Source organism: Trichoderma harzianum, assembly GCF_003025095.1.
Source record: "Trichoderma harzianum CBS 226.95 unplaced genomic scaffold M431scaffold_14, whole genome shotgun sequence".
In the NCBI taxonomy this organism is placed as follows: Eukaryota; Fungi; Ascomycota; class Sordariomycetes; order Hypocreales; family Hypocreaceae; genus Trichoderma; species Trichoderma harzianum.
The window spans coordinates 405,092-419,022 of record NW_020209262.1 but is presented as its reverse complement, the minus strand read 5'-3'; the positions used below and the strand labels follow the sequence as shown (position 1 = coordinate 419,022).

General features: G+C 51.3%; 6 protein-coding genes across 6 annotated transcripts; 5 read left to right on the top strand and 1 right to left on the bottom strand.

Moving 5' to 3' along the window:
• Positions 1–93: 93 nt before the first annotated feature.
• On the top strand, positions 94–1,313 carry M431DRAFT_512005 (hypothetical protein). Its single transcript, XM_024919771.1, has one exon. The coding sequence runs from the start codon at positions 136–138 to the stop codon at positions 1,090–1,092; it is 957 nt and encodes a 318-aa protein (XP_024770125.1). The 5' UTR covers positions 94–135; the 3' UTR covers positions 1,093–1,313.
• Positions 1,314–1,801: 488 nt separating this feature from the next.
• On the top strand, positions 1,802–3,249 carry M431DRAFT_151617 (hypothetical protein). The gene is made up of 2 exons (XM_024912842.1): positions 1,802–2,371; positions 2,438–3,249. The coding sequence occupies exons 1-2, from the start codon at positions 1,898–1,900 to the stop codon at positions 3,041–3,043; spliced, it is 1,080 nt and encodes a 359-aa protein (XP_024770124.1). The 5' UTR covers positions 1,802–1,897; the 3' UTR covers positions 3,044–3,249.
• Positions 3,250–4,579: 1,330 nt separating this feature from the next.
• M431DRAFT_253338 (hypothetical protein) lies at positions 4,580–5,205 on the top strand. The gene has a single exon (XM_024913804.1). The coding sequence runs from the start codon at positions 4,671–4,673 to the stop codon at positions 5,049–5,051; it is 381 nt and encodes a 126-aa protein (XP_024770123.1). The 5' UTR covers positions 4,580–4,670; the 3' UTR covers positions 5,052–5,205.
• A 154-nt stretch (positions 5,206–5,359) lies between these two features.
• On the top strand, positions 5,360–6,890 carry M431DRAFT_499264 (glycoside hydrolase family 72 protein; the record flags this gene model as incomplete). The annotated part of the gene is made up of 3 exons (XM_024917779.1): positions 5,360–5,483; positions 5,545–5,756; positions 5,823–6,890. 3 exons carry the CDS (start codon positions 5,360–5,362, stop codon positions 6,888–6,890), a joined length of 1,404 nt encoding a protein of 467 aa, XP_024770122.1.
• Positions 6,891–7,473: 583 nt separating this feature from the next.
• Positions 7,474–7,770, bottom strand: M431DRAFT_499263 (hypothetical protein; the record flags this gene model as incomplete). Its single annotated transcript, XM_024917778.1, has 1 exon — positions 7,474–7,770. The coding sequence occupies one exon, from the start codon at positions 7,768–7,770 to the stop codon at positions 7,474–7,476; it is 297 nt and encodes a 98-aa protein (XP_024770121.1).
• A 1,090-nt stretch (positions 7,771–8,860) lies between these two features.
• Positions 8,861–12,291, top strand: M431DRAFT_95357 (hypothetical protein; the record flags this gene model as incomplete). The annotated part of the gene is made up of 5 exons (XM_024924691.1): positions 8,861–8,909; positions 9,002–9,396; positions 9,461–10,016; positions 10,082–10,579; positions 10,640–12,291. The coding sequence occupies 5 exons, from the start codon at positions 8,861–8,863 to the stop codon at positions 12,289–12,291; spliced, it is 3,150 nt and encodes a 1,049-aa protein (XP_024770120.1).
• Between the last annotated feature and the right edge of the window lie 1,640 nt (positions 12,292–13,931).

Below are 13,931 nucleotides of genomic sequence, written 5' to 3'. Positions count from 1 at the left end.
GCTGGCCCCACATCGACCCCCCACTAACGATACCTAAATTGATTTTCCTCTTGCAGCCTTGCGCATTGGCATATTTTTCTTCCAACAGACAAGAGCATTCATTTTGCCTTGCTCTCACACACGTGCTCCCCAACAATGAGCTGCTCGTGCCGCGCCGTCCCATGGCGGACGTTTGCGCGTGGTCTCGCTCAGATTCACCGGCCCGACGCTTCTCCAGCCGTACAGTTTCGATGGCCGGCCCGTCCTCTGGTGGTCTTGGGGCAGAATCGTGGACTGCACGCTTCGGGACTTAAGAGGCAGGATGGAGCGGCGACAGCGGTGGACACGAAGAAGAATGGAGAGGAGGGATCTCAGGGTGCGATTGGAGAGGATGCGCAGCCAAGCACGACGAAAGCGCTGGATGAGATGGCGTCGAGTATAGATGCTGAGGCGGATTCACAACCGGTCGAGAGGAAACGGACGAGGAGGGATGGAAGTGGGAAGAGAAGATTTGCTGCTGCAGATGGAGAGGAGGGCTCAAAGAACACGACATCAAGAGCAAAAATGGAACGAAAAGTCAGGCCAGGCTCTGCCGAAACCCAACCGACAGATTCAACAGGACAGTCGTCAAAGTCAAGGCCTAGGACCCAAGAGCCGTGGCAGGTCCAGAAAGCAGCACTCAAAGAGAAATTCCCAGAGGGATGGCAGCCGCGCAAACGACTCTCACCAGACGCCCTGGCTGGGATCCGGGCTCTCAACGCACAATTCCCCGACATTTACACCACGGATGCGCTAGCGGACAAATTTCAGGTGTCGCGCGAAGCGATTCGACGAATCCTCAAGAGCAACTGGAGGCCCTCGGTAGATGAAGAAGAGGACCGCCAGCAGCGCTGGTTCAAGAGAGGCAAGCAAGTGTGGGAGCAGAAGGCGGCGCTGGGGATCAAGCCGCCGCAGAGATGGCGGATGGAGGGCATCGCGCGAGATCCCGCGTATCACGAGTGGAGTAAGAAGGCATCGCAGCGCGAGCAAGAGTGGGAGGAGGAGGAGATACGCAAGTATAGGGCGTATCGGGAGAAGATGAAGAAGAAGGCGGAGGGGAAGAGGAAGTTGTGAGAAGTTACTTATCATGATTTTGCGTGTACGATTGTGTGGAGGCATGGCATTGATGGGCTTATATAAATTTGTTGGTTTGGGATAGACTCTGCTCTGGGATATATCATGGGTTACGGCATCATCACGGCACAAGCTTTGCATATGGACATTTTTGTACAAATCTAGACTGAATGAATGAATACCTTGGAATGATAACCGACGAGAAGCACTCCATAATGAAGAGAAGATCATGAGAGGCCGTTTCAGCCATCCACCGCAAAGTGAAACAATCATGGACACCCCCAAAATCCCCTCGGCAGCACATCAAAAGCTCAGACACTGCCAAAGCGTTTCATCTCATCTCCGCTACCAGATCCGTCGAAAAGAAAAGGTGTTGACAAAGAAATGCGTCTGACCAATTAAATTCCTAAATTTCTAGGGGCACAGGCTGCGGCGTCGCGAAACTGACTAGCTGGAGCCCAGGGGGAGCGCTAAAACGGTTTCATGAGATGGGACGCTGTGACTTTGATTTTGTTATAAGAGAGCTTTTGATTCCTCTTTTTCTATGATGGTAGAGTAGACGCTTTCTATTTTATTCTACATATTAATGATTTTTCTTCTTCATCTTATTTATTGGCAAGATTCTTGAGGCCATTATTTTTACTGCGTTTGTCTTTTGGGTGGTGAATTGGGCCAGTGGTACTTTTTTTCATGTGATACCCTCCACTGCGGCCACTTTAGTTCAATCACCAGATTTCATCTCCTTTATACTCCTTTCCTGACATCTAAACCTCATATCAACCACATAACCTAAATCACCGCCATCATGCCTCCAGCAAGCTACTCGCGCCCGCCACAGCACGACTCGTGGTTCGCGCCGCTATCTGTCGACCTAATCCTCAAGGTCCTCAACGTCACCATCTTCCACCCCTTCATCTGCTGGCTGATCCCGCTGTGCCTGCGCGCCCAGACGACCAAATGGGAGGCGCCGCCCATGGTGGGCGCCATTGCCTGGGCCATCTTCATCTCGGTCATGTGGATCGCGAGCGCGGTCAACCAGCGCATTGCTAACGGCGCGCCGCGCGAGGTGGACCTGGGCGAGGAGGTGATTGTGGTGACGGGCGGCGCGAGCGGGCTGGGCATGCTGGTTGCCGAGGTGTACGGCATGAGGGGCGCGAGCGTGGCCGTGCTGGATGTGAATGAGATGGAGAATGGCGAGGCGAGGGGCGTGACGTTTTACAAGTGCGATGTGAGCGATAAGGAGCAGGTGGCCAAGGTTGCCGTTGAGATTGAGAAGGATGTGAGTGTTTTGATGACGACCTTAAACGATGAGATTGAATGAGTTGACTGACTGAACTTTGAATAGCTCGGTACGCCTACTGTGCTCATCAACAACGCTGCTATTGTCGTGGGCAAGCCGCTGCTGGACCTCTCCATCGATGAGATCGAGACCAGCATCGGCACCAACCTCCTGGGTCCCTTCTACTGCCTCAAGACGTTCCTCCCAGCAATCATCCGCGGCGGCCGCGGCGGCACAATCGTCAACGTGTCCTCCGTCATCGGCCACCTGGGCGCCGCGCAACTGACCGACTACGCTGCCGCAAAGGCCGGCCTCACGGCACTTCACAAGTCTCTTGCGGCAGAGCTGCGCGAGTCGCACCCGGACATCCGCACCGTGCTCGTCACGCCGGGCCAGCTCAGCACGCCGCTCTTCTACGGCGTGCAGACGCCAAACAGCTTCTTCGCGCCCGTGGTCGAGCCCGTGGACGTGACGAAGGAGATTGTGGCGGCGATTGATGGCGGAAAGGGCGTTACTGCTGCGATGCCGTTTTACGCGCGGTGGGTGGATTGGTATAATGTTTTGCCGGTGGGGGTGCAGCTCGTTGCGAGGAAGCTTGCTGGTGTGGATAGGGGGATGAAGACGTTTATTGGGAGGACGGGGTCTGCGGAGGAGTCGAAGAAGATGAGGTAGATGAAGGGGAGAAGAGAGGAAACCAAGAAGGAGAGGGCGCTGGCGTGTTCTCTTTCTTTGTGGTTTGGTTGTTTTATAGAAGTGGGAGAAAAAAGGAGAAAGAGTTGTTGATGATTTGATGCATATTAGAGCTACAATAATGAAGCCTCATGGGGCCCTAGCATGGTAGACTAGACTGGCTGGCATTTTACAAGAACAATATTTCTACTCTTTGCTTCGATGTCACGTATCGTAGGAAAAGGAAAAGGTTAGCTAATGGCTGTGCTTTATATCTGGGGAAGTGCTAGCTAGCACCCCAACTCTGCTTTCCAGCACCCCTTTCTGCTACTATCGAGATTTTAATCTAGAGTCCTATCGCTACCTTTTTTTTTTTTTTTTTAGTATCTGCTGCTATAGCGATGCTTCTCTTGTTTTTGGTATTATCATTGAATAATTATGTAGCTTTAAATTTGAGATATGTGATGCTGGATAGGTAGCAGAGTTGGGGTCCTGGCTACTCGATCTTTTCTTTTATCTACCTTGCCATAAACTCCACGGTATGGCTTCAAAATATATACTGGACTGCATTTAGTGTTGTAGCTTAAACAGAAGCTTACCTTGCACAACGCCTGCCGGGATGACGTAGAGAAAGGAATGCCTGGCACGAATAGGCGAAATGAAATCGGGAGCATCATACGATATATTACAGACCATTTGCCTCTTACAGTAGACATACTATCGCTGAGCTTGCTGCAAGTGGAATAAACCGCGACTCGCCAATTGATATCGTATTGCTGGAAATGAGCCACAGCGTGCTCCAGGGCGTCGGGAGGACCCGAACCACATGGATGCCATATGAGGGCCTCATATCCGCCCCTTGCAGCAAGCCACGTGAAAGGCGATCGATAGCATACTACAGTAAGTAAGGACAGTGCTTACAGTCTCTCCGCGCAAAAAAACAATGCGACCGTGACAATTCTTCCCGAGAGCCAAGGCTTACCAGCATGCAGAAACCCGTGTTCATAAAATGAGACACTCGCTAGCACCGCGTTAGCGCCGGCCGCTTTCATGTCAGGGGCAAAGAATGCTGCAGATTTTTTTGTTTAGTCTTTAACGGATAGGTTTATCTTTTTTTCGCTACCCCAGCCAGAAACACATTGGCGGGTAAAAGGCGAGTTCGAGCGTTACTGAATAGTCGAGGGAGGGGGCCCCTGGTCGCGATTGGACGTGCGGGAATATCGTAAACGAGGAGACTAGCTGGTGGTGCTGCTTTGGGCTTATACGAGGAGGCGCTTGGCGTTATCTTCGGGGGAGAACGTTGATGTTATTGGCTCTGGGTGCTTGTGTTTGCCCGAGTGGGATGGAGAGAGAGGAAAAGTGTAGCATGTCATGGTGCATGAGGGCGTCCTTTGACGTTTGAATGGCGGCATTTGATAGGTGAGGTGATCTTTTGTGTTTACGAGCATGTTTATGCGTCTTTGATATCCATATTGGTGAATTGGATGATTTGGGAATTAGGCTTGATTGATTCCATTCCACAACATCGTACAGAGAGAGTCAATCAATGCAACACGAGAAATCGAAGACATGGACCTTTGCCTCGTGACCCCCATGAGCCCTGTCCTGTCCATGTCCGTGCCTGGATCCAATGCTGCTAGCATCCTCCGCCAAACCACTCGTAACTGCTAGCAGCATCAAATTGGATCCCTCCACACTCTTTCTCCCACGGCCTAGCCGCATTTTGGCAGCTAGCAACGATGCAGACACAGGACGAAGCCCGATCCGCAACAACCTTGTTTCGTTTTTTACTGGCCTGGCACTTCTCACTCGTAAAATATATGGGGGTGCTGCACGATGCCATAACAATCTCATCATCGCTCTTTTGTCGACGGGATCTGCGCTCTTCTTTCTCCTCCGTCTCTCCAGCCGCTCTTTCTCGCATCACGGAGTCGCAGCTGTGTGTGCTTGTGCTTTTTTTTGGGTTTTAATTGTTCGGCCTCGCTCTTTTGACTGGCTGCCAACTGCCTGAGCGTCCGACCGCACTCGCTTCTTTTTTCTCTCTCGCTCGCTCTCTCTCTCTCTCGCTCTGGGTCACGTTGCTCTCACTTTCGTCTCCCCTTTTCCCCTGGGATTCATTCAGTGAACTGGACACTCGCCTTTTTGGTTGGACAAATTCGCCGTGCTCTGCATTTTCTCTCTTTTTTTGGGATTCCCTCGACGGCTTTTATTTGCTTAATTTGACCTTGACAATTTTGGCTTGGACCCTTTTTTTTTGGTCTCGAGTTTTGAACAGTGATTCCTTAACCACTCTCTCAACCCCAAACTAATTCATACACGATGCGTTGGTCTTCTGCCGCCATTGCGCTCGCCAGCGCCAAATCCTTCGTCGTGGCTCTGGATCCCGTTTCCGCCCTTGGAAACAAGTTCTTCAACAAGGACGGCTCGCAGTTCTTCATCAAGGGTATGGCCATCTGAGACGTTCATGATGGGAGGATGATTTGTGTTGACAGCTGCTTCTCTAGGCATTGCGTACCAGCTCAGGCCCACGGATCCTCTCGTTGACACTGACCAGTGCGAGCGCGATGCCAAACTCATGACCGAGCTCGGAACAAACACCATTCGCGTGTACCACGTCGACCCCTCGGCGGACCATGATGGCTGCATGAAGGCTTTTGACGACGCCGGCATTTACGTCCTTGCTGACCTGGATACCTTTGATACTTACATTATTCCCGTGCGTCAATTCATTCTTTTCCTTTTTCACAGTCTTTTAAATTGTATTTTCTGACCAATTGTATAGGAGAATAACTACTGGAATAAGACAAAGTTCGAAAGATATGCCGAGGTCCTGGATACCTTCCAGAAGTACGACAACCTTTTGGGTGTTTTCGTCGGAAATGAGAACATTGCTACTAAAGATGATTCTCCCACGGCTCCCTATCTCAAGGCTGCTGCTCGTGACATGAAGGCGTACCGCGATGCCCAGGGTTACCGTGACATTCCCATTGGATACTCTGCTGCCGACATCCTGCAGCTTCGCCCTATGCTCCAGGACTACCTCACTTGCGGTGGCAACTCGTCTGAGACTGTCGACTTCTTCTCTCTCAACTCGTACTCGTGGTGCGACCCCAGCACATACACCGAGTCTACCTACGACCAGCTGGAGTTGTACGCCAAGAACTTCCCCGTCCCCATCTTCCTTTCCGAGACTGGATGCATCGTCCCCGGCCCTCGCGCATGGGATGACCAGGACGCCATCTTTGGCCCCCAGATGGTTAATGACTGGAGCGGTGCCATCATCTACGAGTGGATCCAGGAGGAAAACAGCTACGGAATCATCACCTACGCCCCTGCTGGTCAACCCGCTGGCCCTGATGTCGAGGGTGGATTCCTGCGCAAGGGAACTCCTACGCCTAAGCAGCCCGACTTCAGCGCTCTCAAGTCCAAGTGGGCGACCAACACTCCTGCCGGCGTCCACAAGTCTGACTACAACCCGAGCAAGGTGTCTACCCGCGCTTGCCCTACATCTACTGCTGGTGGCTGGTGGCAAGTTAACGGCGATGTCGACCTGCCTACCTTGGGCCAGATTCTTGCCGTCAACACCAGGACTCACTCGGCAGAGGTGGCCACGGAGACGGAGACGGCGACAGAGACAGTTGTTAGTGTGACTGCCAGCGATGGTGCCGTCGTCGCGACTACCATGGCCATCACGGCTCCCCCTTCGACTGCAACCGACGGGTCTTCTTCTGCCACTACCTCCGGCCCATCAAGCGCAACAACAACCTCCGGTGGTAGCACAGACAAGCGCATCACTTCATTCGGTGCCGGTGTTGTTGGTGCTGTTCTCGCCCTTGCAATCCTCTTGTAAGATCAACTGATGTTACTCTTTGGATTTGTATTTGTCAGACGAATATCAGATACCCAGCTACTTAATATCTTTGCTTTCTTCTTCTCTTTTTAATATTACCATGCGACTTTCAGCAGAGGGACTGCGTCTTGGCCTTTGTCACCCAGCTGGTTTTTGGCTCTATGACTGGTTATGCTGATGTCGTCTTGTTTATATACAACGCAACTGGTTTATCCAGAGAAAGAAAAAAAAAAAATTCACGGGACATGGAGGCAGGCATTTTGACTGCGTCTTTTAGCCTTGCTTCCTCTAATGCTCTTTTTATGATGGCTGAATGTTTGGAGAGGGGATGTGTTTACATGACATATGCCGCGTAACGAGGCATGACGGTGTTTATATTTAATGCATGAAGATATGTTGTACATCAGCTGTTGATATCCTTGTTTCCGTATTGTGTGATATGGTTTTAACGTAGTATTGATGAAGCTTGCTCCCATGTGCCACACTGTTCTAACTGAGCCTGTAACTAGCAACCATTCTATTTGACGTGACGCCTTTGGGAGTTGCAGCTTGTCTCCGTCTTCCAACGACTCATATGGAAGAGTCATGTAACCCTGCCACTCTTGACGTACAGCGAAATGTTTGTAGTAGCATTAGTGTTAGTGGCGTTTGATGTCGATGACGGCTCAAGTGAAGGCGTAGGAGTATCGTCGGGGGGCGACGATGGCTGGTAGGTTTGGACTGCTCGGTCGCCGATGAAGACGAGGCTGACGATGAAGACGGCGAGGACGGAGGCGCAGAGGAGGCCCATGACGAGGTAGCGGATGCGGTGGTCGTAGCGGTGGGGAGATTGGCCCCAGGGGGTGCGGGTGTGGGTTTGGCATTGGAGTTTGTCGATCATTTGTTGTAGGATTGTTGTTGTTTGTAGGGATTGATGAGGTTTGTAGGGGAAGTGTTTTTTAGGATGAGGATGGAAGATGTTTTAGATAATGATATGTATTCGATTCATATTAGTAAATGATGATTATTGTTTCTACATAGGGTGTCTACTTGTGTATACGAATTTGGGATTGGTTGGCAAGAGGGATGTGGTGTTTGAGGATGAATAGAAAGAACAATGAAGCCATCACTTATAGAGAGGCGAGGGTTTACAATTCAAGAATAAAGGTATAGTAACAATGGTATGACAAGAAATAAAGTTCATTCATTTATTTCTTATAGTAATAAACACTGGAAGGCCTTGTGTTATAAAAAGCAGTTGCCTTACTGGACTGAGTCGTTATACAGAGGACAGCCGTTGGGACTTGCATCGATTAACACACACTGCACACTGAAAGAAGAGTGACATCTCAATGCCTTATGTAATGCCGCTACCACTTTTTTTTTTCCACACCTTCACCAGCCACGAGCCAAAAAAGCCATCCATCCATAGGCGCAAGAGAAAAAAACAGCAAGAGGCAATTATTACCCACCAAAGCCTTATCCGTAGCGACAAAAATCCATCCAATGAGTGCCTCGCTATCCCGCCTCTGGTGAAAAAAAGACAGCTGCCGTTGGACGCTGCTGACTGGCTGGAAGCAAGGATAAGGATTTTTTTTCTTTATCGGTGCACGCCAGCCTCGCTCCGCCGCCGCTTTTCTGCAACACCGTTTTTGGCCCATTTTCGATTTCTCGACTCGCAATTTAATTTCGCGCCCTCCCAATTAATTCTTGTGCCCATTGTGTATCTCGGAGCAGCTGCTTTTCGGGGCAAGAAATAAGGGCATCGGCGATCGATCTGACTCAGCAAATTTTCTGCCGCCCGCCCGCCATCATACCCGCAGATCGGGATTGCGAAACGAAGGACGGCCTCGCCCCAGATCTCGATACCGATACCGATTTCGACTTCCCATTCTACTTGCCTTGCGCCTGGTCGACCTGGCATTATTGCTCCTGGCCGCAAAGACTTGCAGATGCTCCCCTGACGGGCCTGTTTCGAGGCAATTGGCAATATGGCTGAGCCGACGCAGGTTCAGACAGCGCCGACGGGCTCTCCCAGAGGTGAGATGATGCTGCTGCTGCTGCTGCGCTGCTTCTCTTTTCTTTTCTCCCGTGGCTGACAATGGGTTTCCTTTTCCTTCTGGTTCGCACAGAGATCAAGCAGGAGCATGAACATGAGCCGACGGGTCTCGAGGCCCTCGACTTTAGCATTCTCGCCGAGCTCGCGTCGAAGCGCCCATTCGAGCACGTAGCCCAAGACAATCACGATGAGCGTGAGCAAGAGGCCAAGAGGCCCAAAACAGAGAACCCTACCACAGAAGAAGAGACGTCCCTCGAAGATGGGCTGGCGCTGCTGGTGCAGAATGCGCTCTCCAATGTTGGCGACCTGGTTAGCAAGTTCAATATCGAGACCGGAGAGGCGCATGGCAGCGATCCCATGGAAGTGGACGACGCACATGGCGCCGATGCCCGCCCGGCTCCTGTATCCTTCTTGTCGGAGCCGGAAAAGTACGTGCGCATTGCCAACACGCATGCGCTAGGGAACCTTGTACGTCAATGAGATGCGATACGATCAATGCGCTCAGCTCACCAGAGGATTAACGTGGTTGCAGGCGCTTTCATTACTACTGATATTACTCCAGCAGCCCATTGATGACATGTCGAAGCTAGCAGGAGACGCAGATTCGGGATATGGGCGCTCATACGGACGACTAAAACGATCCTTCGATGCGACATGGCAGCTCTTCTCGGATGACCAGGTGCTGTCCGCCGACGAGCTAGAGATACAAGAGGCGGAAGCTCGCACCTTGTTGGAGTTGGCCAACATTGCAAAGTTTGGGACGTGGCTGGTTGAGGGGGGCCTGGATTCCTTTACTGCCGCCGATAGGCATTTCGCAGCCGTTTTTCGATGTCAGCTGTCGGACCTGTCTTCTGGGCTCTCCCAGCTTTACCTCGGAATCCGAACACACAAGACAATCGAGTCGCTTCTAATACGCAATGGAGATGGGCCATCAATAGAAGAGGTGGTGCAGACGATTATGCTGGAAGGACTGAATGAGTCGGCAGATGCGAGTAGCGAGCCGATGTCAGCCTCTCAACAAGAACTTTTGACTTCAGTCAAATCTCGAAAAGATGTTCTTGTTGACGAGGTGAAGACGAAAGAGCCAGGTCAGTAGTGTTCATCTTGCTCTCTTTTTGTCCTGCTCTAGGGAGGTTCTAACATGTTTTGATAGCCGCCCTAAAAGAAAAATATCCCAATGGTGATGTTTTGAAGAGCTTTTCAGCGCATGTGAGGACGACACTTGCCTCCATGACAGAGATTGGAGAGAAACTGGGAGTCTCCGCGCTGTTGAGCGACGTTGCCAACCAGGAGTCAATACCGAGTGGCTCACATGACGGCGAACTGGACCTCGACGACCTTTCTTCATTTTTCGAGAAAACAACCTCGGGTTTGGTGCAGAATGCTTTGGCTGGCTTGACGGAGGAAACCCCAGTAGAAGAGCCGGCCGTGGTTGAAGTCACAGAGACGCCAACAGAGACTGTCAATGGCGAGTCCAAGACAGAAACAGCTGCTCCGGTAGCAGCTCAAACCAACGGGGCCAAGTTGGACCTCATCTCAGACTACAAGGAGCTGGAGGCACTGGTTGCGGAAAGCACGTCGAATTATGTTAAAACCACGTTGCATGGCCTTTCTGCCGTTCCCTACCAACCTACAGTCCCTCAGAGCACAGGTAAGCAGTCCCCAGCTTGTGAACTTGTTTCAATCTTCATCCATACTCACATGAAAACAGCCGAGACTATGGCTGCGCAGTCACCCTATCTGAGCCATCTTCATCAACACCAATCCCATCATCCCTACTACACTACCTACGCCAGCCAGCCAGCTCCGGAGCAGCAACCTCCTCAACCAACCGGATCCTCCGATAACCTCCCACCAAACCAGACATTCCCCAGTGCCATTCTTTACGACAAAGCCCGACAAGCAGCGCTGTCCAAATCATCAGCACATACTAGGAGAGAAGGGCTGCACTCCACTCGACGGCCTTGGACTCAGGAGGAAGAAAAAGCACTCATGGCCGGCCTTGATATGGTCAAGGGCCCCCACTGGAGCCAGATTCTGACCCTATTTGGTCAAAATGGGACTATTTCCGACATTCTAAAGGACAGGACACAGGTGCAGCTCAAGGACAAGGCACGAAACCTGAAGCTATTCTTCTTAAAGACCAACTCAGAAATGCCATATTACCTGCAGGCTGTTACAGGAGAACTCAAGACTCGAGCCCCAACCCAAGCTGCCAGAAAAGAAGCTGAGGAGAGAGCACGAATGAACTCTGAGGAAGAACAGGCTAAACTGCAAGGCATCATGGCGTTGGCTGGAGGACTGCAACACCCGCCTCAACAACAGCAGCAGCCGCATCAGCAGCCGCGACAACAGCTTCATCACCAAGCCAGACCACCGGTTACTGTGGCTGCTGCCGTAGGCCAGAGTGTGGTAACGCCAGCCCAGGCAGCCAGCGCAGCGCAGTCGGCATCTTCGGTGCAGCAGCAGCAGCAGCAGCATGCGTCACATCTGCACCACACGCCGACGGCATCGATGGCGAGCACACAGCAGGCCAACGTGGCACCTATTTCGCGTGGTGGCATGATCATGCCCAACACGGCGCAGATTAAACCCGAAAGCCAGATGGCAGCAGTGCAGCAAGCCTCACAACCGGTCCCGCTGGCACCTCAACGGCCACAGACTCAGCTCCCTCCCCAGGTTCCCAGACCTCAGTCCCAGCCGCAGCCGCAGCCGCAGCCGCAGTTGCAGATGCAGCAACACTCACCGCCCCAACAACAACACTCACCACTCCAGCAGCAGCAGCAACAACAACAGCAACATCCTCAGACGCCGACTCAAGCCCAGACACATGTTCAAGCCTTGACACAGGCCCTGACACAAGCCCAGCCGCATACGCAGATGCCTCCACAGACTCAAACTCAGGCACAAGTGCATCATCAACAAGTCCAGCCCTCGCCACAGCCGCTACAGCAACAATACCACCAACAACCACAGTCGTCACCCCATATTCAGCCGTCGCATTCGCCAGCCCTTGGGCAACACCATCAAACGACTCCAAGCCAGCCTGGGACGCCGATCGCCTCCACGCAGCTCCAAAACGGAACGGTGGCTCATCCTTCACCTACCCTAACAATCCCCCCCACACCCACCCCGTCTCACCTCTCCCAGCACATCTCGACACCCATTCAGGCCTCGCCCGCTCCAGCCTACTCATCTCAGCCTCAGCAACCGTCCATCCCCGCGCAAACAGAACTTCACAAGCTCGTGTCTGCGCCGGAGGCGACTATGTCACAGACTGTTGTACAAGATGACGAGGCCGCAGCAGAGGTCGCCTTGTTGGAAGGCTTGCAGGCTGCCGTTGCACAAGCACTAGCTTCATAACACGTCTCTACGAGGGAGTGTATTCATTCGAATGATTGAAGTATACGCTACTCTATCAGTTTCTGACTGTTCTTTTTCTCTTTTCAGCCACGGCGCACCTAGGGAGGGCTAATAGGCGTCTTGTAAAACGGCTGGCTAGTTTTTGTTCTTTCTTTTCTTTCTTCATCCCTTTTCATATAGATTGCTCATGGGCAAGAGTATGGGAAAAGTAGGGGACGGCAAAGATGCCTCCAAGATAGAAAGTTTGTGCCTTTTGACATATCCAACGTCCTTTGAGCGAGACAAACGGTGTATATAGTTTTTCTATTTTCTTTTCTTTTTGGTTCTATAAGCGTGAACGAGGTGAAGGAGCAAAATAACAATGGGATTGCTTTTATTTGAAGGCGGAAGAAGATTGGGGGAGGATTATGATACCATAGTGGGAAACAGTCAGGATTGGCTGGGATTTTTCCAAGAGCGAACCGGACTGAGATAGGAAATTGCTAAAAGAGAGAAATTATTGAATCTATGTCTTGGGAATTGTGTAAATGTGATGTTTGGTATACTGTGGTGCTTTTTACTGATCAAGGGATGCTACTCTCCGTGTGGAGTCAGTGTTTAAGAGAACAACAGGGTGGGCAAATCAGCAGAGCAAAGCCACTGAACGGAGATAAGGTAGCTATGGGTTGTGAGATGGTAAGGTTTGAACATAGTCACGAAATCACCATCATTACTGTAATGGCTGAGACTTTGACTCTGATTCTACAACATCAACTACATTCCAAGAGGTTCTAATAGTAGTGTGCCACTTCCATCTGAATACTCCCAAAGGCTAAGGAATACGTGTAAGCCAGTAACGTGGAAAGCAGAAATTTTCTCCTATATTGAATCCTTTGTTGCCAAGCTCTACTTGCTGTTGGTTGAGCGAGCCAGCTATAGCCTGATAACATAACAACAACCTCCTACATGGTCACGCAGACGGCAAGGTACATGCCACCTCCGTGACAACAAGAACAAGGCCACGAATAAGCCCCCAACTCTTCGGCCTGTCCGACATAGAAGACAACAGAAGAAATAGGAATTAGACAAAAACGACACGTTACAAGAATTCTCAAATCGAGTTCTCATGCCTCAGGAATACTTGCAGGCCTAGAACCGGATACGGGCTTGAATGCGAGCTGCTGGCATAGGGCTCTCAGGCAACCACCCGAGTTTGATTGGTTAGTTGCCGCCGCTTTCGGCGGACGCGGTGAGTCTATCGGCAAAGCTGAATTTAGGTATGACACCATCTTCAGACAATATGTGAGCGAGGCCTGAGTGTAGAAGGCAGATAATGTTGCCTAGACTGAAGGGTCGGGGCTGACTCAGGAAACATTTACGTAGAGGTAGTGTGTGGCAAACACTGGGAGGGTCGCTTAATAAAGCGTGGGAGCCTTATTTTACGTACTTGGTAAGAGTCACGGAGTTGGAGGGGAAGAGATGGATGGATGGCTGCCTCTTTGGCCTGAGGTGTGAGCGAGTGACTGTTGGGGTTTTGAGCTAAGAGGGGGTTAGTGAGGATGGGATTTTAGGTGAGGCGAGAAGGATCCGGTTAATAGGGTCTATTGTATAGAGTTGGTTTCGAATACATGGAAAGGAGGTAAAAGCTGAGTGTGAGTTGA